Consider the following 19,082-nt stretch of genomic DNA (forward strand, 5'->3'; position numbering starts at 1 on the left):
TTCATCTTCTCAAAACCTAGTGCTTGAAGAGTACATTTTATTTCAATGTATACAAACAAATTTTAAAGTAACTACCTTGTCAGGTTGAGTGAAAAAACGAGCAGGTAGGACTGGGTCTTTAGGAGATTCCAAACTGTATGTAGTGCTCTTTGACATAATGATATTCATGGCAACATCACACACAGTGTACAGTTTCTGCAATGGTATTTTAAAAAAAATTAGGCACTTAAGTAGGCAGCCTAGACTCTGAAAATTAGAAATAATTCTAGAACATGCATCCAGTCTAAATAGTAAATTAATAAAAGCAATAGCCAGTGTAAGCTATGTTTTCACTAGTTTATTATTTACTACCAATAAAATACTAAATAGAAAAAACATTTAATGTCTATAAATACCATTTTTGTTTCATACCTTATACCAAAATGTTTAAATCAACACAAAACCATAATTATTCACAAAGAATCACATACTTCATTCATTTTTGCATCATCTGGTCCTTGGGCATCTTTTGTTTGTTTAATATTTTCTACCATTTTTCTGATAAACGCATGACTGTTATTTTCATTTTTAGCCATTAGTATTTCCAGAACAAACCAAAGACATCTAAGAAAAAACAAGAAAAAAAGAAACACAATAGAAAAATAACCTTTGTTAAATAAAGATAAATAAATTCTAAATATAATGAACCTAGATCATAACTCTTAAGAGGAAAAAAATTAAAAATAAACAAGCTACAAACCAGAAAGGGAAAAGGATGTATCACACATACATATAACAACAGGTCAGCAATGCAGACATGAGCTTCTCAGTCCCTTTTTAAAGTTTAATTCAATTTCTCCAAGGAAGCAGGTTAAAAAAGAAATAAATAGTGGGAAGAATGAAGTCATAGTTGTAGCTGTCACAGGAAGTAAAGACTGCCTAAACAAGTGAGGCCTTGGATATTCAAGACCAATTGTAGTCTTGATGAGAAGTCTTCAAGAGAATATAACTATCTTATTAAATAGTTAAGCATCTTTAGCAATAAAGAAGAAAAAGTCATCGTTGACAACCATGTGTGCTGACTTTGCTTAATGAAGGAAAAATTTAAAAGTTTCAGTAGCATAGTAGTTTTAAAGTTAATTATATGAAATATGCAGTAAAAAATAAAACATGTTTTGTTTATGTAATATAAAGAGAGAAAGTGACAGGGCTGTAGTTGATACACAAAGGAGAAAAGTCATGGAAGAAGGAAGAGAGAAATGTGAACTAAAGTATTATTTTAGAACAGAAATAACCTTCAAAATCTCAAGTACAGGATATGTGTTTCTAGGGTGGCTCTCTGGTAGAATGGCAATTAATTACTCATGGCTATACTGGGGCAATTTAGAAATATAGCCAAAAATAGTAAATTCCTAAAGTTATTTTCTCTATTTAAAAAAAAAAATGTTCTCTGATACAGAGATATGGCTAGACATTTTTACTATAGTCATTTTAACATAGAACTCAATTTGGGAGAACTAAATGCTTTTATTTTTCAAAATGAAAACTGTGGCAAAAAAAAGAGTAATTGCTTTTTCCCTTGCCATGAGTAGTAATAATTTAATTTCTTTCTCCTGAGATAATATCTCAAATATGGAAAATATCTCTATGTATTAAGAAACTAAGGATTTTCTTTTTTTTCCTTTAATAGGGAGGTAAGGCATAATAAATTAATTGATTCAAAACCACAGGTTAGAAAACCAAATATTCGACATTTTCACTTTCATACTGTATTTACTGTATCCCAAGAGTTAATCACAATTAAAAAAAAAAAATTGAAACATCTGTTACAATTTTTATTGTAACAGAAAGAGGACCAGGGTCTCAAACTTACTACATTTTCCCATTCTAAACTCTGACATGTATTGTGTTTTCAATAATCTTTGAAAAAAGTACAAATGCCATAAACTCTACTTAGAGAAACATTAATAAAATTTTAAGTGAGAGTACTTCTCTAGTTATAAACTTGGCCCATAACTAAATTAGACTATTTTCTATTCCTCTGGTGGAAAACAGTTACTGTGAAGAAAAAATATGCTTACTACATAAGTAAAGGAGAATATTGCTTCAACTTATATAAAAAATCTATAGTTTCAGAAGGAAGTAGGAAAAGATAAAGAATGAAATGGAAACTTTTAATGGATTACTTCAATAGAAAAGAAATGCCAGACGGGTAGAGAAACAGAAGTACAGTAATTATGCTTAATTAAGTCTTAGGAAATTACATTAAAAATGTAAAATGAAGAGATGTTATTAAAAAAGACAAATAAGAGAGCAAATAAATGAAAGCACCTCTAATATCCCCAAATAAAATATATCCATAAACTAATTGAGATCCCATTATCAGCATTAAGGAGAAAAAACAACTTTCACAAAACATGAAAATGGGATGGAAAAATCTTACTCTTTAACATCTTTAAGTTGCTCAATATCTTGTACTTTGACATAATCTGGGTCATGTGCCAAAAGGTGAATTGTATATGGAACAACATACTCTGGTAGAAGAGATAATAATTTCTCTGAAAAAGAAAAAAAGAAAAGAAAAAGGAAAAAACCAATAAAACAAAAACACCCAGGTTAGAAAACCAAATATTAGACATTCTTGCTTTCATACTGTATGTCCTGTATCCCAAGAGTTAATCACAATATAAGAAAAATGTATTGAAATATCCTCTGTTGAGGTCTGTGATACATTATACAGTTTATTCATTCATCCATCATGTCCACTATTGAAATGTGTACTACACACAGCATAGGCTGAGGCTAAAAGGCAAATATTTCAGGTTTAAAATCCATATGGAAAAAGTCACTGAAACAAATGACATTTATGACTGAGAGACATAAGATCTACTTTGCCTCAATATTTAATTTTCTCTTGTAAGCTGCTGAGGAAAATTAAAAACTTCTAGTAAGTCTTTCAGCCAGTATGGCACAAAATTAGAAAGTACAATTTGACACTATCTGTTATAAAAGAGCATCTTTTTTGTTTAAATTCAAATATTCTGATATGCTAAGATTAGCATGTTCTGTTAGAGACGTCAGAATGGGAATCCTAACTAAGTTTAATTAAGGGTATGTAAAAGCACTTGTATTTATACTCTGGACAATTTCCATTTATATTTCCTATTTTCAAAATAAAAATTGAAATTAGATGTTTAATCTAGTGTATAATATATCACTTGTGTCAATAAAGCACCAAATTTTCTTTATTTCTACTGCTGAACTTCCAGAGAACAGTTTGTGCATATCATTCATTTCAAGCCAGGCACAAAAGAAAAAGTAGTAAGGTTCACAATTCAGGGTTTAACTATGTTCTAGGCCTATGCTGGAATCTAAAAATACAAGGATGAATAAGATTAGGTGAAGAGTTTATACTTAAGCACCAACCAAGACAGAAGCTATACTTCAATGTGAAAGGTACCCTGGCTCGGCGCCTGTGGCTGAAGTGGCTAAGGCGCCAGCCACATACACCTAAGGTGGTGGGTTCGAATACAGCCTGGGCCTGCCAAACAACAATGGTGACTGCAACCAAAAAAAAAAAAAATAGCCAGGCATTGTGGCGGGTGCCTGTGGTCCCAGCTACTTGGGAGGCTGAGGCAGGAGACTCGCCTGAGCCCCAGGAGTTGGAGGTTGCTGTGATCTGTGAGGCCACAGCACTCTACCCATAGGGACAGATTGAGGCTCTGTCTCAAAAAAAAAAAAAAAAAAAAAAAAAAACGAAAGGTACCCTAAAATAATAGCTAACACATACCAAACACTTTTTTGGGCCATGCATTATGACACATGCTTTATGTATATGATTTTTTATATCTCAATAATCAGAAGAAATGAGTACAATAATACCAATTTTACAAATAAGGACACTAAGGCACAGATGAAATAGCCAGCCCAAACAAAACCACTAAATGGCACAGGTAGGATGTGACGGCAGAACCATCACTTCTTCCAAGAGAAGAAAAGAAAACAAAGAAAGGAGGTTATAAAGAGCAGTAACACCAAAACTGTATTTGAAAGGATTCAAAAGGTGCAAAGCACTTTACTCCTTGCTGTTTGTTCATTTATTTGTTTGTCTGGAAGGGGCAGACAATTTCCAGATAACGTTGACAACAGAGAAGAAAGATGGCTACACAAATTTCAGGTAATCTAGAATACACAGATAACAGTATTCATAGTAGGGCATGGACAGAGAAAAAGCTTATAAATGAAACCTAGCATGCTAAGGCATTTCAACTTTATCCTATGAGAATCAACAGAGGGATTTCAAGCAAGGAAGTGATACTATCTAATCTGTTTTAGAAGGATAATTTAGATAGCAATATGGCATAGTAGGATTAGAAGGAACACTTACAACAGAGCAGTAGCATATACAAAAACCCAAGTGAAATACAGCCAAGTAGGAGAGTAGAGGATAGATATTCAAGACATTTGGAGAAAGAATTAACAGAATTTGGTGATGAATGAGAGGGAGGAAAAGGTATGAAGAAGCCTCTGATTTCTGACTTGAGTAAGTGGATGGATTTTAATGCTGTTTGTTATACAAGTCATGAGGTATACCAACTAACCTCAATGGGATAAAAGTGAGCAGATGAAAAGCAGACACACAAGCACTGAAACTAATGTCAGCTACAGGTAAGAACAAAGATCAAAGACATACTTTTTTCAACTAAAAGACAGCACTTGGATAATCTGTATAGATGTACAAATTTTACTATTCTATTAAAAGCATCTCCAATGTCACCATTTTCATTGGCCATTTATTTAAAGAAACTCAGGTTGATATTTAAATACCCGTGTATTTACATTTTTAAAATGACCTATATCAAATGAACAGCAGTTGATAGCTTCTTAATACTAACTTCCTAAAATTATTTATTATTAGAGCTAATGAATAATAGTGTATCATTTTGTATTCTACAAAACTACAATTGTCGGGCTGAAAAAGAGTACTTTTCATTTTCCTATATGCTTACCACTAACAGCTGCATGCTGCTTCAGATACTCGCGTCTTACGTTTATATTTTTCACCAAACATTGTCTAGCATGAGCTCTTCTCTCTTTTACAGGATCTTTTGCACAAAGTGCACAGATTGCCATATACTCAAGTGGAAGCCGTAAGCGGGAAAGGCCTTTGTGAAGTTTCTGGGCAAATACTTGTCTTACTTGATAGCATTCATCCTGCAAAGACATAATTATTCCAGATTATTATCTACGTGGCAGCAGAGAATAACAACTTCAAATATGAAATCTACACTAAAGAAAGGTGAAAAAGTTAATCTACAATTGTTGCTTCATTGCGCACAAAAACAAGATGCTGCGACTCAGGTGAACTTCAAAGCTGTAGTATTCACCCAGGCCCTAATAACAACCAGTTACATGTGTGAGAAAATAAATGTACTTTTAAAATAGAAAATACTTGTAAATAAAAATCCATCCTAATTTAAGATAGAAAACTTTAAAGCTTAAACACTATCTCATAATACAGTTTTTTCATTTACTGAGCAAGATAAAACTGCTGTCCAGTTTATACATTTCCATTCTATCACCGAAAAATCTATTCGGAGTAAATGCACAATTCTAGCTGGACACAGTGGTGCACACCTGTAATCCTAGCTACTCGGGTGGCTGAGGCAGACATAGTAAGACATCATGAAAAGAAAACAAAGAAGGGCTTGGCGTCAGCCACATACATCAGAGTTGGCGGGTTTGAATCCTGCCTGGGCCTGCCAAACAACAATGATAACTACAACCAAGAGAAGAAAAAAAAAAAAGCCAGGCACCTGTAGTCCCAGCTACTTGGGAGGCTGAGGCAAGAGAATCCCTTAGCCCAAGAGTTGGAGGTTGCTGTGAGCTGTGATGCCACAGCTCTCTACCCAAGGTGACACAGAGAAACTCTGTCTCAAAAAAAAAAAAACAAAGAAAAAGAAAAAGAAAAAAGAAAGCAAGCAAAGAAAACAGAAGAGAAAAGAAAATAGCAAGAAAGAACTCAACTCTGAAGTTACCCTGAGAACACCAAATTAATTTTAGTCCTATTATTAACCCAAGCTATTTATTACCCCTCTATATACCTGTTTACCTCACACTATTCCTCTCTCCTAAACTACCTACCCTTACTCTCCTAGCTAACTCCTACTCATCCTTAAAGACAGCTCATGCATCTGCTAGAAAACAGTGCATAATCTGCATCTACTTCTGTGCTATCTCAACCCTTTGTACCTATCTCCAGCATAAATCTAGTATATAGTATCAAAATGATTGGTTTCTCTCTGTCTTGCGCATTGGTACTAGTTCCTTAAAGAGCTATGTCCTTATGCACCTTTGTCTTATAAGACTAACGCAATACCTGGCATATAGATGATCAGAATTTTTTCCTAAGCTTCAATACTCCTCCCTTATCCATGGAAAATACATTCCTGGATAAGGATGTTTGAAAATGAGAATAGTACATGTACATAAACACATATACACACTATGTTTTTTCCTATATATACACACACACATACACGATAGTTTATTATTTAAGCATAATAAGAGATTAACAATAACTAATAATAAAATAGAACAATTATTAACACTATACTATAATAAAAGTTATATGGATATGGTCAGTCTCTCAAAATATCTTGTTACGTAACTAAAACTAGGGATAACAGATGAATATCTCTAATACTGATGCAAAAATATTCAATAAGATCCTAGCAAACAGAATCCAGCAACACATCAAACAAATTATACACTACGACCAAGTGGGTTTTATCCCAGGGTCTCAAGGCTGGTTCAATATATATAAATTCATAAATATAACACATCACATCAACAAAATAAAAAACAAAGACCATATGATTGTCTCAATTGGTACAGAAAAAGCTTTTGATAATATCGAGCATCCTTTCACGATCAGAACACCTAAGATAATAGGTATATAAGGGACATTTCTTAAACTGATAGAGGCCATCTACATCAAACCCACAGTCAATATTATACTGAATGGAGTAAAACTGAAAACATTTTTGTAGCAGCCCATACATATAGCCTATGGCTAGGAGGAGTGAGACTTATGAGAAATACCTATATAGCTCAATAATAGAACACCTTGGTGAAAAGGGCATGGAGACGGAGTTTAGCTCTCCTAACAAGCATGAGAGCTCACGAGATGAGAGCATTGGTTAATTGGCAGTCTCTACACCTATGGTGTTGAGAGGCACAAGATCAGCCTATATTAGGCTGGAGAAGGTAGTCGGGGGCATGTGCAGTCTGACCCACTTACTCTGACTCTGTCTCCTCTCCTACCTGCAGAACGCCAGCATGGCACCTCTCTGCTGAAAATTACTAAACTCTGCAAAAGACTAAGATCTATCTTTCTAAGACTTAAGACTGCTTTACTTTCTCCTTCTCTCTCCTGCTGAAGTAGACAGCTGTCAGGCACCTAAGAGAAATTGTTCCTGAGCAAGATAGCTTAGCAGTCTGCATCCGAAACCTAGTTAAGCCATGTGTGAGACCTGGCCAGTCACAGGCCCTGACACATTTCCACTAAGATCAGGAACCAGGCAAGGTTGCCCACTGTTTCCACTGCTTTTTAACATTGTAATGGAAGTCTTAGCCATTGCAATCAGGCAAAAGAAGGCAATCAAGGGTATCCATATAGGTCCATATAGGACCAGAGGAGATCAAACTTTCACTCTTCACAGATGGTAGGATTGTATACCTGGGAAATCTCGGGACTCAACTACAAAACTCTTATAAGTGATCAAGGAATACAGCAGCATCTCAAGATACAAAACCAATACTCACAAATCAGCAGCATTTATATATACCAACAATAGTCAAGCTGAAAAACCAGTCAAGGACTCTATTCCTTTTACAGTAGTGTCAAAGAAAATAAAATATCTGGGAAGAATGTACCTAACAGGACATGAAAGATCTCTATAAAGAGAACTATGAAACTCTGAGAAAAGAAATAGCTGAAGATGTTAACAAATGGAAAAACATACCATGCTCATGGCTGGGAAGAATCAACATTGTTAAAATGTTCAATGTACCCAAAGCAACCTACAGATTTACTGCAATCCCTATTAAAGCACCTCTGTCATTCTTTAAAGATCTGGAAAAATTACTACTTCATTTTATATGGAAACAGAAAAAACCTCGAATAGCCAAGACATTAGAAATAAAAACAAATGCTACCAGACTTCAGACTATACTATAAATCTACAGTGATCAAAACAGCATGGTCCTGGCACAAAAATAGAGAAGTAGATGTATGGAACAGAATTGAGAACCAAGGGATGAACCCAGACACTTACTGTCATTTGATCTTTGATAAGCCTATCAAAGATATAATTTGGGGGAAAGATTCCCTATTTACAAATGGTGCTGAGTGAATTGGCTAGTGACTTGTAGAAGACTGAAACTGGACCCACACCTCTAACAAAAATTGACTCTCACTAGATAAAAGACTTCTTAAACTTAAGACATGCAACTATAAAGATTCTTGGAGACAATGCAGGGAAAATACTTGAAGAAATTGGCCTGGGAGAATACTTTATGAGGAGAACCCCCAGGCAAGTGAAGCAATACCAAAAATACATTACTGGGATGTGATCAAACTAAACAGCTTTGGCACTGCCAAGAACACAGTAAAGCAAGTAGACAGCTCCCAGAATGGGAGAGGATTTTTGCAGGCTATGTTTCTGATGAAGGTCTGATAACCAGAATCCAAAGAGAACTCAAACTTATTAATAAGAAAAGAACAAGTGATCCCATTTCACTGTGGGCAAGAGACTTGAACAGAAGCTTCTCTGAAGAAGACAGGTGCATGGTCTACAGACACGTGAAAAAATGCCCATCATCTTTAATCGTCAGAGAAATGCAAATCAAAACCACTTCGAGATATCAATCTAACTCCAGCGAGATTAGCCCACATAATAAAATCCCAAAACAACGGATATAGATGTAGATGTGGAGAAAAGGGAACACTTCTGCACTGCTGGTGGGAATGCAAACTAATATGTTCCTTTTGGAAAGAAGTTTGGAGAACACTCAAGGAACTAAAAGTAGACCTGCCATTTGATCCTGCAATTCCTCTATTACCAAAAGACCAAAAATCACTTTGCAACAAAGATATTTGTACCAGATTGTTCACTGCAGCTCAATTCATAATTGCTAAGTCATGGAAGAAGTCTAAGTGCCCATTGACCCATGAATGGATTAATAAATTGTGGTATATATATATCATGGAATACTATGCAGCATTAAGAAAGATGGAGACTTTACCTCTTTTATGTTTACGTGGATGGAGCTGGAATATATTCTTCTTAGTAAAGTGTCTCAAGAATGGAAGAAAAATTATCCAATGTACTCAGTACTTTTATGAAATCAATTTATGATTACTCACACTTTCTTGTGAAAGACAGATCACAACTATAGCCCAGGATGAAGGAGAGCAGTGGAGGGGAAAAATGGGGGAGGGGGAAGGTTTGATAGATGGAGGGTAAATGGTGGGACCACACCTATGGAGCATATTGCAAGGGCTCTATAATCGATTATCAAGTATAGAACATAAATGTCTTAACACAATAATTAACTAAATGAGGTGAAAGCTATATTAATTAGTTTGACGTAAGCACTCCAAATTTTATAAAAAATCAACACATTGTATCCCACATATGCATAAATGTATTCATGATCTATGTGTATACGACTAAATAAAAGGAAAAACATATTAAAAAAATAAAAATAAGGGCGGTGCCTGTGGCTCAGTGGGTGGGGTGCCAGCCCCATGTATGGAAGGTGGCAGGTTTGGACCCAGACCTGGCCAAACTGCAACAAAAAAAGTAGCTGGGCATTGTGGTAGGCCTCTGTGGTCCCAGCTACTCGGAAGGCTGAGGCAGGAGAATCACCTAGGCCCGTGAGTTGGAGGTTGCTGTGAGCTGTGTGATGCGCCACAGCACTCTACCGAGGGCGATACAACCAATAAATAAATAAATAAATAAAACTAGAGACAAGAGAGGACTACCATTCAAACTTTTCAAAGTGGCACAGAATATAGACCTTCATGATTACACCTTACTCTCCACCAATTAATGGAGAGTATTAATTGGGTATGGTGTGTTTCACATTAACATACCCTTATGTACACCATCTTACGTACAATATTTCTTCGAATGATCATTTAGGTTTTTAAAAAACCTCAGTTATAATATCTTGCTTTTATTATTAAGTCCTTGTTTTGTGTATCTTCTTTCACTTCAATTTTATTATAAGTTTATTTTAATAACAAATGCCAACTTACAAAGACGTAATTTGGCTTTCACAGAAATATTTTCTATTATCTACCCTCCCACTCAACAAAGTTAAAATTAACTTATTCTTTCCTCAATATTTACTCCTATTGGGGAGAGGAGTCTTCATTATCTATTTATTATGAAAATACTACTGAATGAGTAAAAATCAACATATCACAAATGTATCCATAAATGAACATGCCATTCATTAAAAAATTAATCTCAGCCGTGTGCAGTGGCTCACACCTGTAATCCTACTACTTTGGGAAGTTAAGGAGGGAGGATAACTTGAGGTCAGAAGTTTAAGACCATCCTAAGCAAGAATGAGAACCCTTGCTACTAAAACAGAAAACTTAGCCAGGCATAGAGGCATGCACCTATAGTCCTGGCTATCCAGGAGTCTGGGGCAGGAGGATCACTTGAGCCCAGAAGTATGTGGCTGCAATGAGTTATGATGATCCCACTACACTTGAGTCTGGACAGCAGGGCAAGACCCTATCTCAAAAACAAGTAATCTCTACTCAAATATTATTGCTGCCCCCTACTTTGACAGTGTGTGTGTGTGTGTGTGTGTGTGTGTGTGTGTGTGTATATATATATATTTTTTTTTTTTTTTTAAAGACAGAATTGCACTCTGTAACCCTGGGTAGAGCATAGTGGCCCCAGCCTTGCTTACAGCAATCTCAAACTCCTGGGCTCAAGTGATCCTCCTGTCTCAGCCTCCTGAGCAGCTGGGAATACAGGACCCCCCTCAAATGCCCAGCTAGTTTTTTTTCCTATTTTTAGTAGAGACAGGATCTTGCTCTTGCTCAGGTTGTTCTCAAACTCCTGAGCTCAAGAGATCTGCCTGCCTTCCAGATTGCAGGACTGAGCCACCATGCCCAGCCATTAGTTTGACAGTGTCTTCAACAAAGACCATGTTTTTGTCCCTCTCCCTAATCATTTAGGATCCAACAACACAATGCAAATTAACTGCAACGTCAATCTTTGAATCATCATTAAAGCAGCAGGCAGATTTTCAAAAAGTCATTAAAGTGGCATGGGAGAACTGTCAAATCACAGGCAAGGCAACTAATATATAACCGAAGTAAAAAAATTGACAGGAATGATGACATATTGATACTTCAAGAGAATCATTTGAATACAGAATTTTAAAAGGTGCTACTTAAAATTGAGGAAGACTTTGATTTGTTTTTTGTAAAGATGACTATCTTTTTGACTAAAATTAAGTAAATATAATTTTATCAGGAAAATGTACTCACAAAAGCAAATATTTGTTACTTTCACCAACAGGGTTATAAAAAGTAACTGGTTAAACACAACAAAAAAAGCAGGTGGTATCTAATGGTACAAAGATGCCCCCAAAGGTAAAGTTCCAATCAAAGGTTTTACTCGTTACTGACTATGAAATTAATTTTAAATTAGATTAAGTTAAATTTAGTCTAAGTAATTTACCTTAAGTAAATTCACTTTTAGTATCCTTTTCTAATACAACTCATCCTCAGAATTATTGTCCTAATCAACACTATTTTCTGTTCTCCCAATAGGTTGTTAGCTTCCTGAGGACTAAAGCAATGACTTAACTTATCTTGGCATCCTAGAACCTATTTATAGCACATAGCAGTATAAATTTTTTATGAACTAAGTTCCAAATTCTAAAATCTAAGTAATTATTAAATTATGTTAAGATTCATATTGTTGAGTATCTATTCCTCTAAATTTACTTTTTGTTAAAATACATGACAAGGGCCTCCCAGATACAACACTGCCTTTTAAGAGCCTCAACTCAAAAATAAACAAAACCACATGAATTTAAGTAGCTAAAGCACAAAGCAAAGTTTTATATGTACCTCAAAAATTGTAGACAAAATCCAGAGAATTAAAAAGAGACTACTTTCAGCTAAAAGAATATGAGCTGTTTGTGAAAAAGGTTGTGCCTGAGCCTGATTAGCAGAAAGGGTTGGGCTGGATGTATAAAAATGAAAGGGTAAGAATAAAATCAGAGGCAGCAAAGTACAAGTCACATAAAAGAAAAAGAAAATTATTCAGCTACACCAAAATGAGGGTAGGTAAAGGATAGCAAACAAAATAAGATGTGCAGTTAGGACTAAATACCAGAGGGGTTCGAATGCCAGGTTATAAAATATATGGGCAATTTTTACAAGCATGAGCCCCTAATTATTCTTTGAAAAAGAGAATATAATCTGATTGAAACTATGATTAGAAAAATTTATCCAAAAATAAAGTAAGCTTTGGTGAAAGCTAATGATGGGTATAGCAAAAAAAGTGGTTAAGAAAGTATGAATAAAAATGATACAATGGTATAAAAGTCTGAACAATCTGTCCCATTTAAGTGGCATCAGAGATTTTTAAAAAACTTAATGTTGCTAATATAGTAGCCACTCACATGGATCATGAGGTGGCCGAAGAAGAATGTCTACGTGTTGAATCTAATCCTGGACAGATCCTCACAGAATACACACATTTAAAGAGAAAGAAGAAGAGCCAGAAAATATAGTCAAAAAAGACAAAAATCAAGAGACAGAAATCAAACAAGAGACTTTCAAGAATAAAGGAGCAATAAGCTGAGTGAAATGATGCAGAAAGGACAATGAAGCCTGATAACATCACTGGACTTGAGGACTGCAATAGGGTGTTCTGGAAAACAAGGCAAATGCCAAAATATGTACAGGGACGAGAGGATAAGAAAGAAAAAGACTTTGATTACACTTTCTTGAGGTTTGAAAGTTTAAAAAGAGGAGATAGGCATATGGTTTAAAGAAATAACAGAAATAAGAGAAAGTTTTATTTAGAATGAGATAACTTGATATGCTTGTAAGTTGTGAGAAGATGCTAATAATTGACTGTTACCATTGGGACATATTCCATAGTCAACAGAATTCCAAAGAAATCTTAAAACTTCAGCTATATGAACTTTCACCTTGGGAATTTGGTACCTGAGATGGCAATGTATATAATACAGTGCTAGAAAAGAAAGCCTCTACAAGTAAGTGTGGATACTTTTGCACATAATAATACATAATGGTTGGCACTTAATTTGTATATACTATAAGTCTGTAACAAAGGCTATCTCTTTTTATATTTTCAAAAATTTTTATATATTTCTACACTTTTAATTTATACTTCAATAATGATAGTACCATTACTCTAAGAAATACCAAAAATCAACAGATTGCCAATTCAAAAACATAAATACAAAGGTTGTTTTCTAAGAAATGTAATATATATTTTAAATAATTTTCAGTTTCTTACAAAATAAAATTATCTACAAAATTAAATAAGGAAACTAAACCAGGAAGTTAGGTGCTTACCAAAATCTCATTGCTCAAATAGTCTTATTTAAATAACAACTAAATTAGAACAAATTATAAACAGGATTTGGAATAGCTGTTTTAAAGACTAAAGTACCAGAAACTGACAAAATGTTTACAATTTAAAAATAGATGATTGTGTCTAGGGGTTATAGATAAGCCGCAATTTGTAATCTAGAGAGAACAGGAAAGGCAAGGGAAGAATTACAATGATCCCTGAAATAAATTCTTAAGATTACTTGGAAAAGAACAGAAAAACTAAGTGTAAAATAACCACCCAAGTCCATCCTCCCAGTGACTTGGGAAGCTGAGACAGGAGGATCACTTGAGGCTAGGATTTTGGGATTAGGTGGGACAATACAGCAAGACCCTGTTTCTAAAAAACAAGTTAAAATTTAGTTAGGCATAATGCTGCATGCCTGTAGTTCCAGCACTAGGAAGGCTGAGGCGCTTGAGCCCAGGAGTTCAAGGGTACAATAAGCTATGATCTTGCCACTGCACTTTAAACAGAGTGAGACCTTGTCTTAAGAAAAAGAAGAAAGGAAAAGGAAAAAGAAAAAGGCAAAAGAGAGAAATAATTTCTGTTTTCTCTCCTCTTTAGGAAAGAAGAAAACTACTACAAATAATAAGAATCAACTGTACTGTGTTAGCAACCCAAAACTCAAATGACAGTTTTAGAACTCTGCAATGCTTCTCACGCACAAATTTTTCAAAAGAAAATATACACATTCTAGATTTTAATCTAAACATCATAGCAGATGGTTTTCTTCCTGAAAGTCAAAGCCCATGTAGTCATTTTACATTGCCATTTTCCTTACGTTGATAGCTAATGCGCATAGCTGATACTGTTCTAATGTGATGATTTCATGGTAACAGGGTTCTTGTGCTAGCTTCACAATAGCACTCCCAGCAGCAAGTCTCAGGCGTGACATATCTGGTTTACTGAAAAATGAGCAAGAATGAATACAGATTAGCTTCCCAAATGTCTACATAAAACTCTTCCTAATTTGTATGATTTTGTAAAAATTCTTCTAAAAACGAGAAAAATGAGAATGTGTAATGTTTGTATACCCCCCCGAAAATCATCTTACAATTCAAACACCAAGGTGTTACATTAGGAGATGAGGTCTTTGGGGAGGCAATTAAGTCATGAGGGCAGAGCCCTCATGAAGGGGATTAGTGCCCTCATAAAAGTGGCCAGAGGGAGCTTGTCTGACACTTCTGCCATTTGAGGACATAGCAAGAAGATCAAGTTTGTGGACCAAAAGTCTACAAATCAGGAAAGGGCCCTCACCAGAACCCAACCATACTGGTATCCTTATTTTGAACTTCCCAGCCTTCCAAACTGTGAGAAATAAATTTCTGAGTATATTTTGTTATAGCAGCCCAAATGGACTAAGAAAACATTTTAGTGATAACTAAACACCAAATTATGTACACTTAGCTGTGGAAGCTGATGCCTAACATTATGAAATTCTTCTCTTAAACATACGTCTATGACAGTGTCACTAAAGTCATTTAATTCTGCAAAAAGTAGCTAATAGGAAAGCCTAGTAAAATCTATTTATAAGTTTAATTATAAGGTTTTAATATTCCACTATAGAATTTTTGAGATATGTTTACGTATAGATTAGAAATAAAAATGTCTTAACCGTACATCAACCACAACTACTATGCTCAGCACAGAAGAAATATAACAAAAGCAGGTAGAGTGGATAAAACATTACTATTCTTAGCTAGGATTAAACTTTTTGAATATTACCAAGAAACTCTTTTTCAAGTTCAAGGACAGAAAACCACTAGATGAAGCACACTTCACAGTATCTGCAGTACTAAATACATTTAAACAATTTCCCCTAACATAATGATTTATTAGCTAAATTAACAGAGATTTTAAACTAATGGATAGAGGGCAAAGTCATACTCCTTGGAGTATCATCAACACTCATATTAAGTATCTCTATTATATATATTGCAGTAAGGAGGATTTAAAAGAAAAGATATAGTCTTAGTTTACTAAGATCTAATGACCTAGTAAGTTAAAGTCTCTTCCTTTATCTTTCTAAGGATTGTGTAAAAAAATACTGACTGAATGCTTGCCAGTATTAGTAAGGTTCTAAAGTTGCAGGACACATCTCAAAGGTGCTTTTGAATTCATCAATGACAATATTCCAAATGGCTATTAAGCAGATAAATCATACTTCTTACTGCAAAGAATACATGCCAATGGTTGAATGTTTATCCCACAGGCATGGACAACAGATGCTGCCTACATATTTGTCCTTAAAATTTCCCATCTAGACAAGAGGTTTTTATTTAATTTAATCCAATAAACTTAAAAAACAAAACAAAACAAACAAACAAAACTCATGACATGTAATTCCAGGAAACTTTTAGTTTCTGTTTTCAGCTTTATTAAGCAGAAGAAACTTTCCTTCAAATAAAATCTTACACAAAAGTTTAAAATGGAAACCCACAAAAAGCCTCCTGTGTAAACAAAGGAAAGAATGCTACACCTAGCCCCAAGGCTCTATCTACTTTGTTTCCACCCTAGGCAGGCTCCTGAACGTTTCTGAATGTCATACGGGTTCCAAAGAATAAAGCTTCCATGATACTATATGCTAGACATACCATTCCAATTACTTTACATACCTTTATAATTTCTTACAAAAACCCTATAAGGAGATATTATATTTTACAGATGAGGAATCTGAGACAAGAAGTTAAATAATTTGCTCATAAATAAAATAAGCTGATCAATGGTGGAAGGTGAAACCTGAATTTGAAGCTGGCAGTATGCTTTCAGTGTGCCTCCAATATGCCTCCACCACTAAAGTATACTGCCTCTAAAGTTTATACAGCTGAATATTAACTGGGCAAATAAGTATAAAATAATATAAATAATATATTAAGAGACAAAATGTTTAGCCTTCAGGGAAAATTTTTTTTTGCTCTACCAGGTTGAGCTGATCAGCACAAAAATATCTCAAATTCCATAAAAATTTTATATCAAAACCTACTTATAAGTCCTGCACATAAAAATTAAGGGAGTAGAGAGATGAAAAAAATTAGAATATAAAAAGGTAGCTAGATGATAGTATATACAAAATGAATAGTTTACCAAGCTTTACATTTTTCTATTTTATCTGAGTAGAATGCGCTACTGTTAACATTCTATGCAAAGAATATAGTATAAGTAAAACATACAAGGAGAATAAAATGAGGAAGAAAGGTAGAAAGCAGCTGGTAGTCACTTTTTTATGTTTTTTCATGAAAGTATTTAAACTAGATATATAAAGGGGTAAGTTATTCACCTATTTTGTGTTACCAAGAAGTGACACTAATGGCAACTATGTTTACATAGAGAAGAAACTGCTAAATTTTAGCTAACACTGACATAACCACAACCACCAACAATGGCTCATTACTAGATGCCAGGTAGTGTTTTAAATACCTTAGGTAAACTACCATGTTTCCCCCAAAATAAGACACTGTCTTATATTTATTTATTCTCAAGAAGACACACTAGGGCTTATTTTCAGGGGATGTCTCTGCCCTGAAATGCATCACTAGGTCTTATTGTCGGGGTAGGGCTTATATTTAACAAATGCATAGAAATCCTGCTAGGACTTATTTTGGGGGTAGGTCCTATTTTTGATGAAACAGGGTAACACACCTAATTTTATCATAATAGCTAGATAAGATGCATCAATAATAATGATACATAATCATCATTATTTCTATTTTATAGTCAAGGAAACTGAGGTACTGAGAGGTTAAAGCAACTTGCTAACAGTCACCTAACTAGTAAGTGGTAGAGACAGGTTTTGAATTCAGGCTCCAGAGTCCGTGATTTTAATCACTATACTATACTATATCCTTCAAACAAAATAAAACAAAATAAAACAAAAAAGTGTGTTAGTTTTAAAAAAAATGTATATTTTAAGAACATGTAGTGATTTAACTTCTGGCAAAAGACTCAGCAAGTTGCCTTTTGTCCTTTTCCCTTCAGATAGTAACAAGAATATAAAACATCATTTATTGATTGGTACACTAACACTTTCATATTAGATGTCCCCAAAGAGTAAACATCTATTGTTTAAAAACTTACAAAGTTTAATAGTCCCCTGTACCAGATATGTGACTGCCATTAAAAAATAACCGTTGTATAAAAGCATATTATAGTAAAAATATAAGCCTATATACAAAGCAATACTGTATTTTTAAAAAAGCAATTGTATTATTCAACTATTACACCAGGAGTTAAAATAATGTACAATCCAAGGAACTGTGAAGTAGTAATTACATACCTAATTTTTCCCTGTTCTGTTAAGTCTCCATCACTATGCAATATTGTTGTTAATAATCTTAAGGTAGAAGTTCCTGATTTACTGTGATTATTTTTCATTCCAAGTAGCCATCGAACCATCATTTTAATAGCCTGGATCTATTTAAAAGATAAGTTGACAAATAGTACATTTTAAAAGAATTAACTATTTGAAAACAAAATCAAGACATGTTTTCAATGGATGTTTTTAAGAAAAAATAATTATTCACATATAATATGTATAATTTGAATTTTTTTTTTTTTGAGGCAGAGTCTCACTTTGTCGCCCTGCAACATCACAGCTCATAGCATCACAGCAACCTCAAACTCTTAGGCTCAAGTGAGTCTCCTGCCTTAGCCTCCTAAGTAGCTGGGACTACAGGCACCTGCCATAATATCCGGTTATTTTTAGAGGCGAGGTCTTGCTCTTGTTCAGGCTGATCTTGAACCTGTGAGCTCAGGCAATCTACCCATCTCGGCCTCCCAGAATGCTAGGATTACAGGTAAGAGCCATTGTGCCCGGATGCTTTGAATGTTTTAAAGAAGTTTCAACCATCAGAGGAATGATCAAAAAAAAAAAAAGAAATGAGTAAAGACTCATTGAGTCATGAGTAAAGCTGTTTTGTTGTTGTTGTTGTTATTGTTGCTGTTTCTTTTCTAAACTGATTCTTCAAAACACATTCCGCCCTTTATAACCTAGAGTAAAATCATGCTAACTTCCCTAATCAGATAAGTTCCTAACTTTTAACTATATTCAAATTTTTCTACCCTAAGAGGTATCACTCTACATTTGTACTACATTTTATAATTATGAAGTACTTTTACACCTCTTACTTCCTTTAATGTTTCCAACACCCTTTTTGAAGAATTACATATTACCTCTTTCTTAAAAGAAGTACATATCCTATCACACTATGTACTACTTTTTCACATTTTCTAGTTTCAGATTCTGATACTATTTTTGTACCCTTGTAAAGCAGCTTTACCTTTAACATCATTGAATAATGCCTGATACTGTGAGCGCGATTATAAACCTATTTTCTTGTAAGAAGCCCAAGTGCCCATCGATCCACGAATGATCAACAAACTGTGGTATATGTACACCATGGAATACTATGCAGCCAT

The 19,082-nt window shown here is 34.5% G+C and overlaps 1 protein-coding gene across 6 annotated transcripts in view; it reads right to left on the reverse strand.

Moving 5' to 3' along the window:
• Window positions 1–19,082, reverse strand: part of PDS5B (PDS5 cohesin associated factor B) — a 184,207-nt gene that overhangs the window by 15,044 nt on the left and 150,081 nt on the right. For all 6 annotated transcript variants that reach the window (XM_023519272.1, XM_023519271.1, XM_023519270.1 and 3 more), the window contains 6 exons: window positions 17,941–18,077; window positions 14,449–14,572; window positions 4,989–5,193; window positions 2,423–2,537; window positions 471–603; window positions 76–195 (listed from right to left, as the gene is read on the reverse strand). In XM_023519272.1, coding sequence (XP_023375040.1) covers window positions 76–195; window positions 471–603; window positions 2,423–2,537; window positions 4,989–5,193; window positions 14,449–14,572; window positions 17,941–18,077 — 834 coding nt within the window. The remainder of the gene's footprint in view (window positions 1–75; window positions 196–470; window positions 604–2,422; window positions 2,538–4,988; window positions 5,194–14,448; window positions 14,573–17,940; window positions 18,078–19,082) is intronic.

This window comes from Otolemur garnettii, unplaced genomic scaffold (genome assembly GCF_000181295.1).
Source record: "Otolemur garnettii isolate 467f Iridium unplaced genomic scaffold, OtoGar3 scaffold00167, whole genome shotgun sequence".
Classification (NCBI taxonomy): domain Eukaryota; kingdom Metazoa; phylum Chordata; class Mammalia; order Primates; family Galagidae; genus Otolemur; species Otolemur garnettii.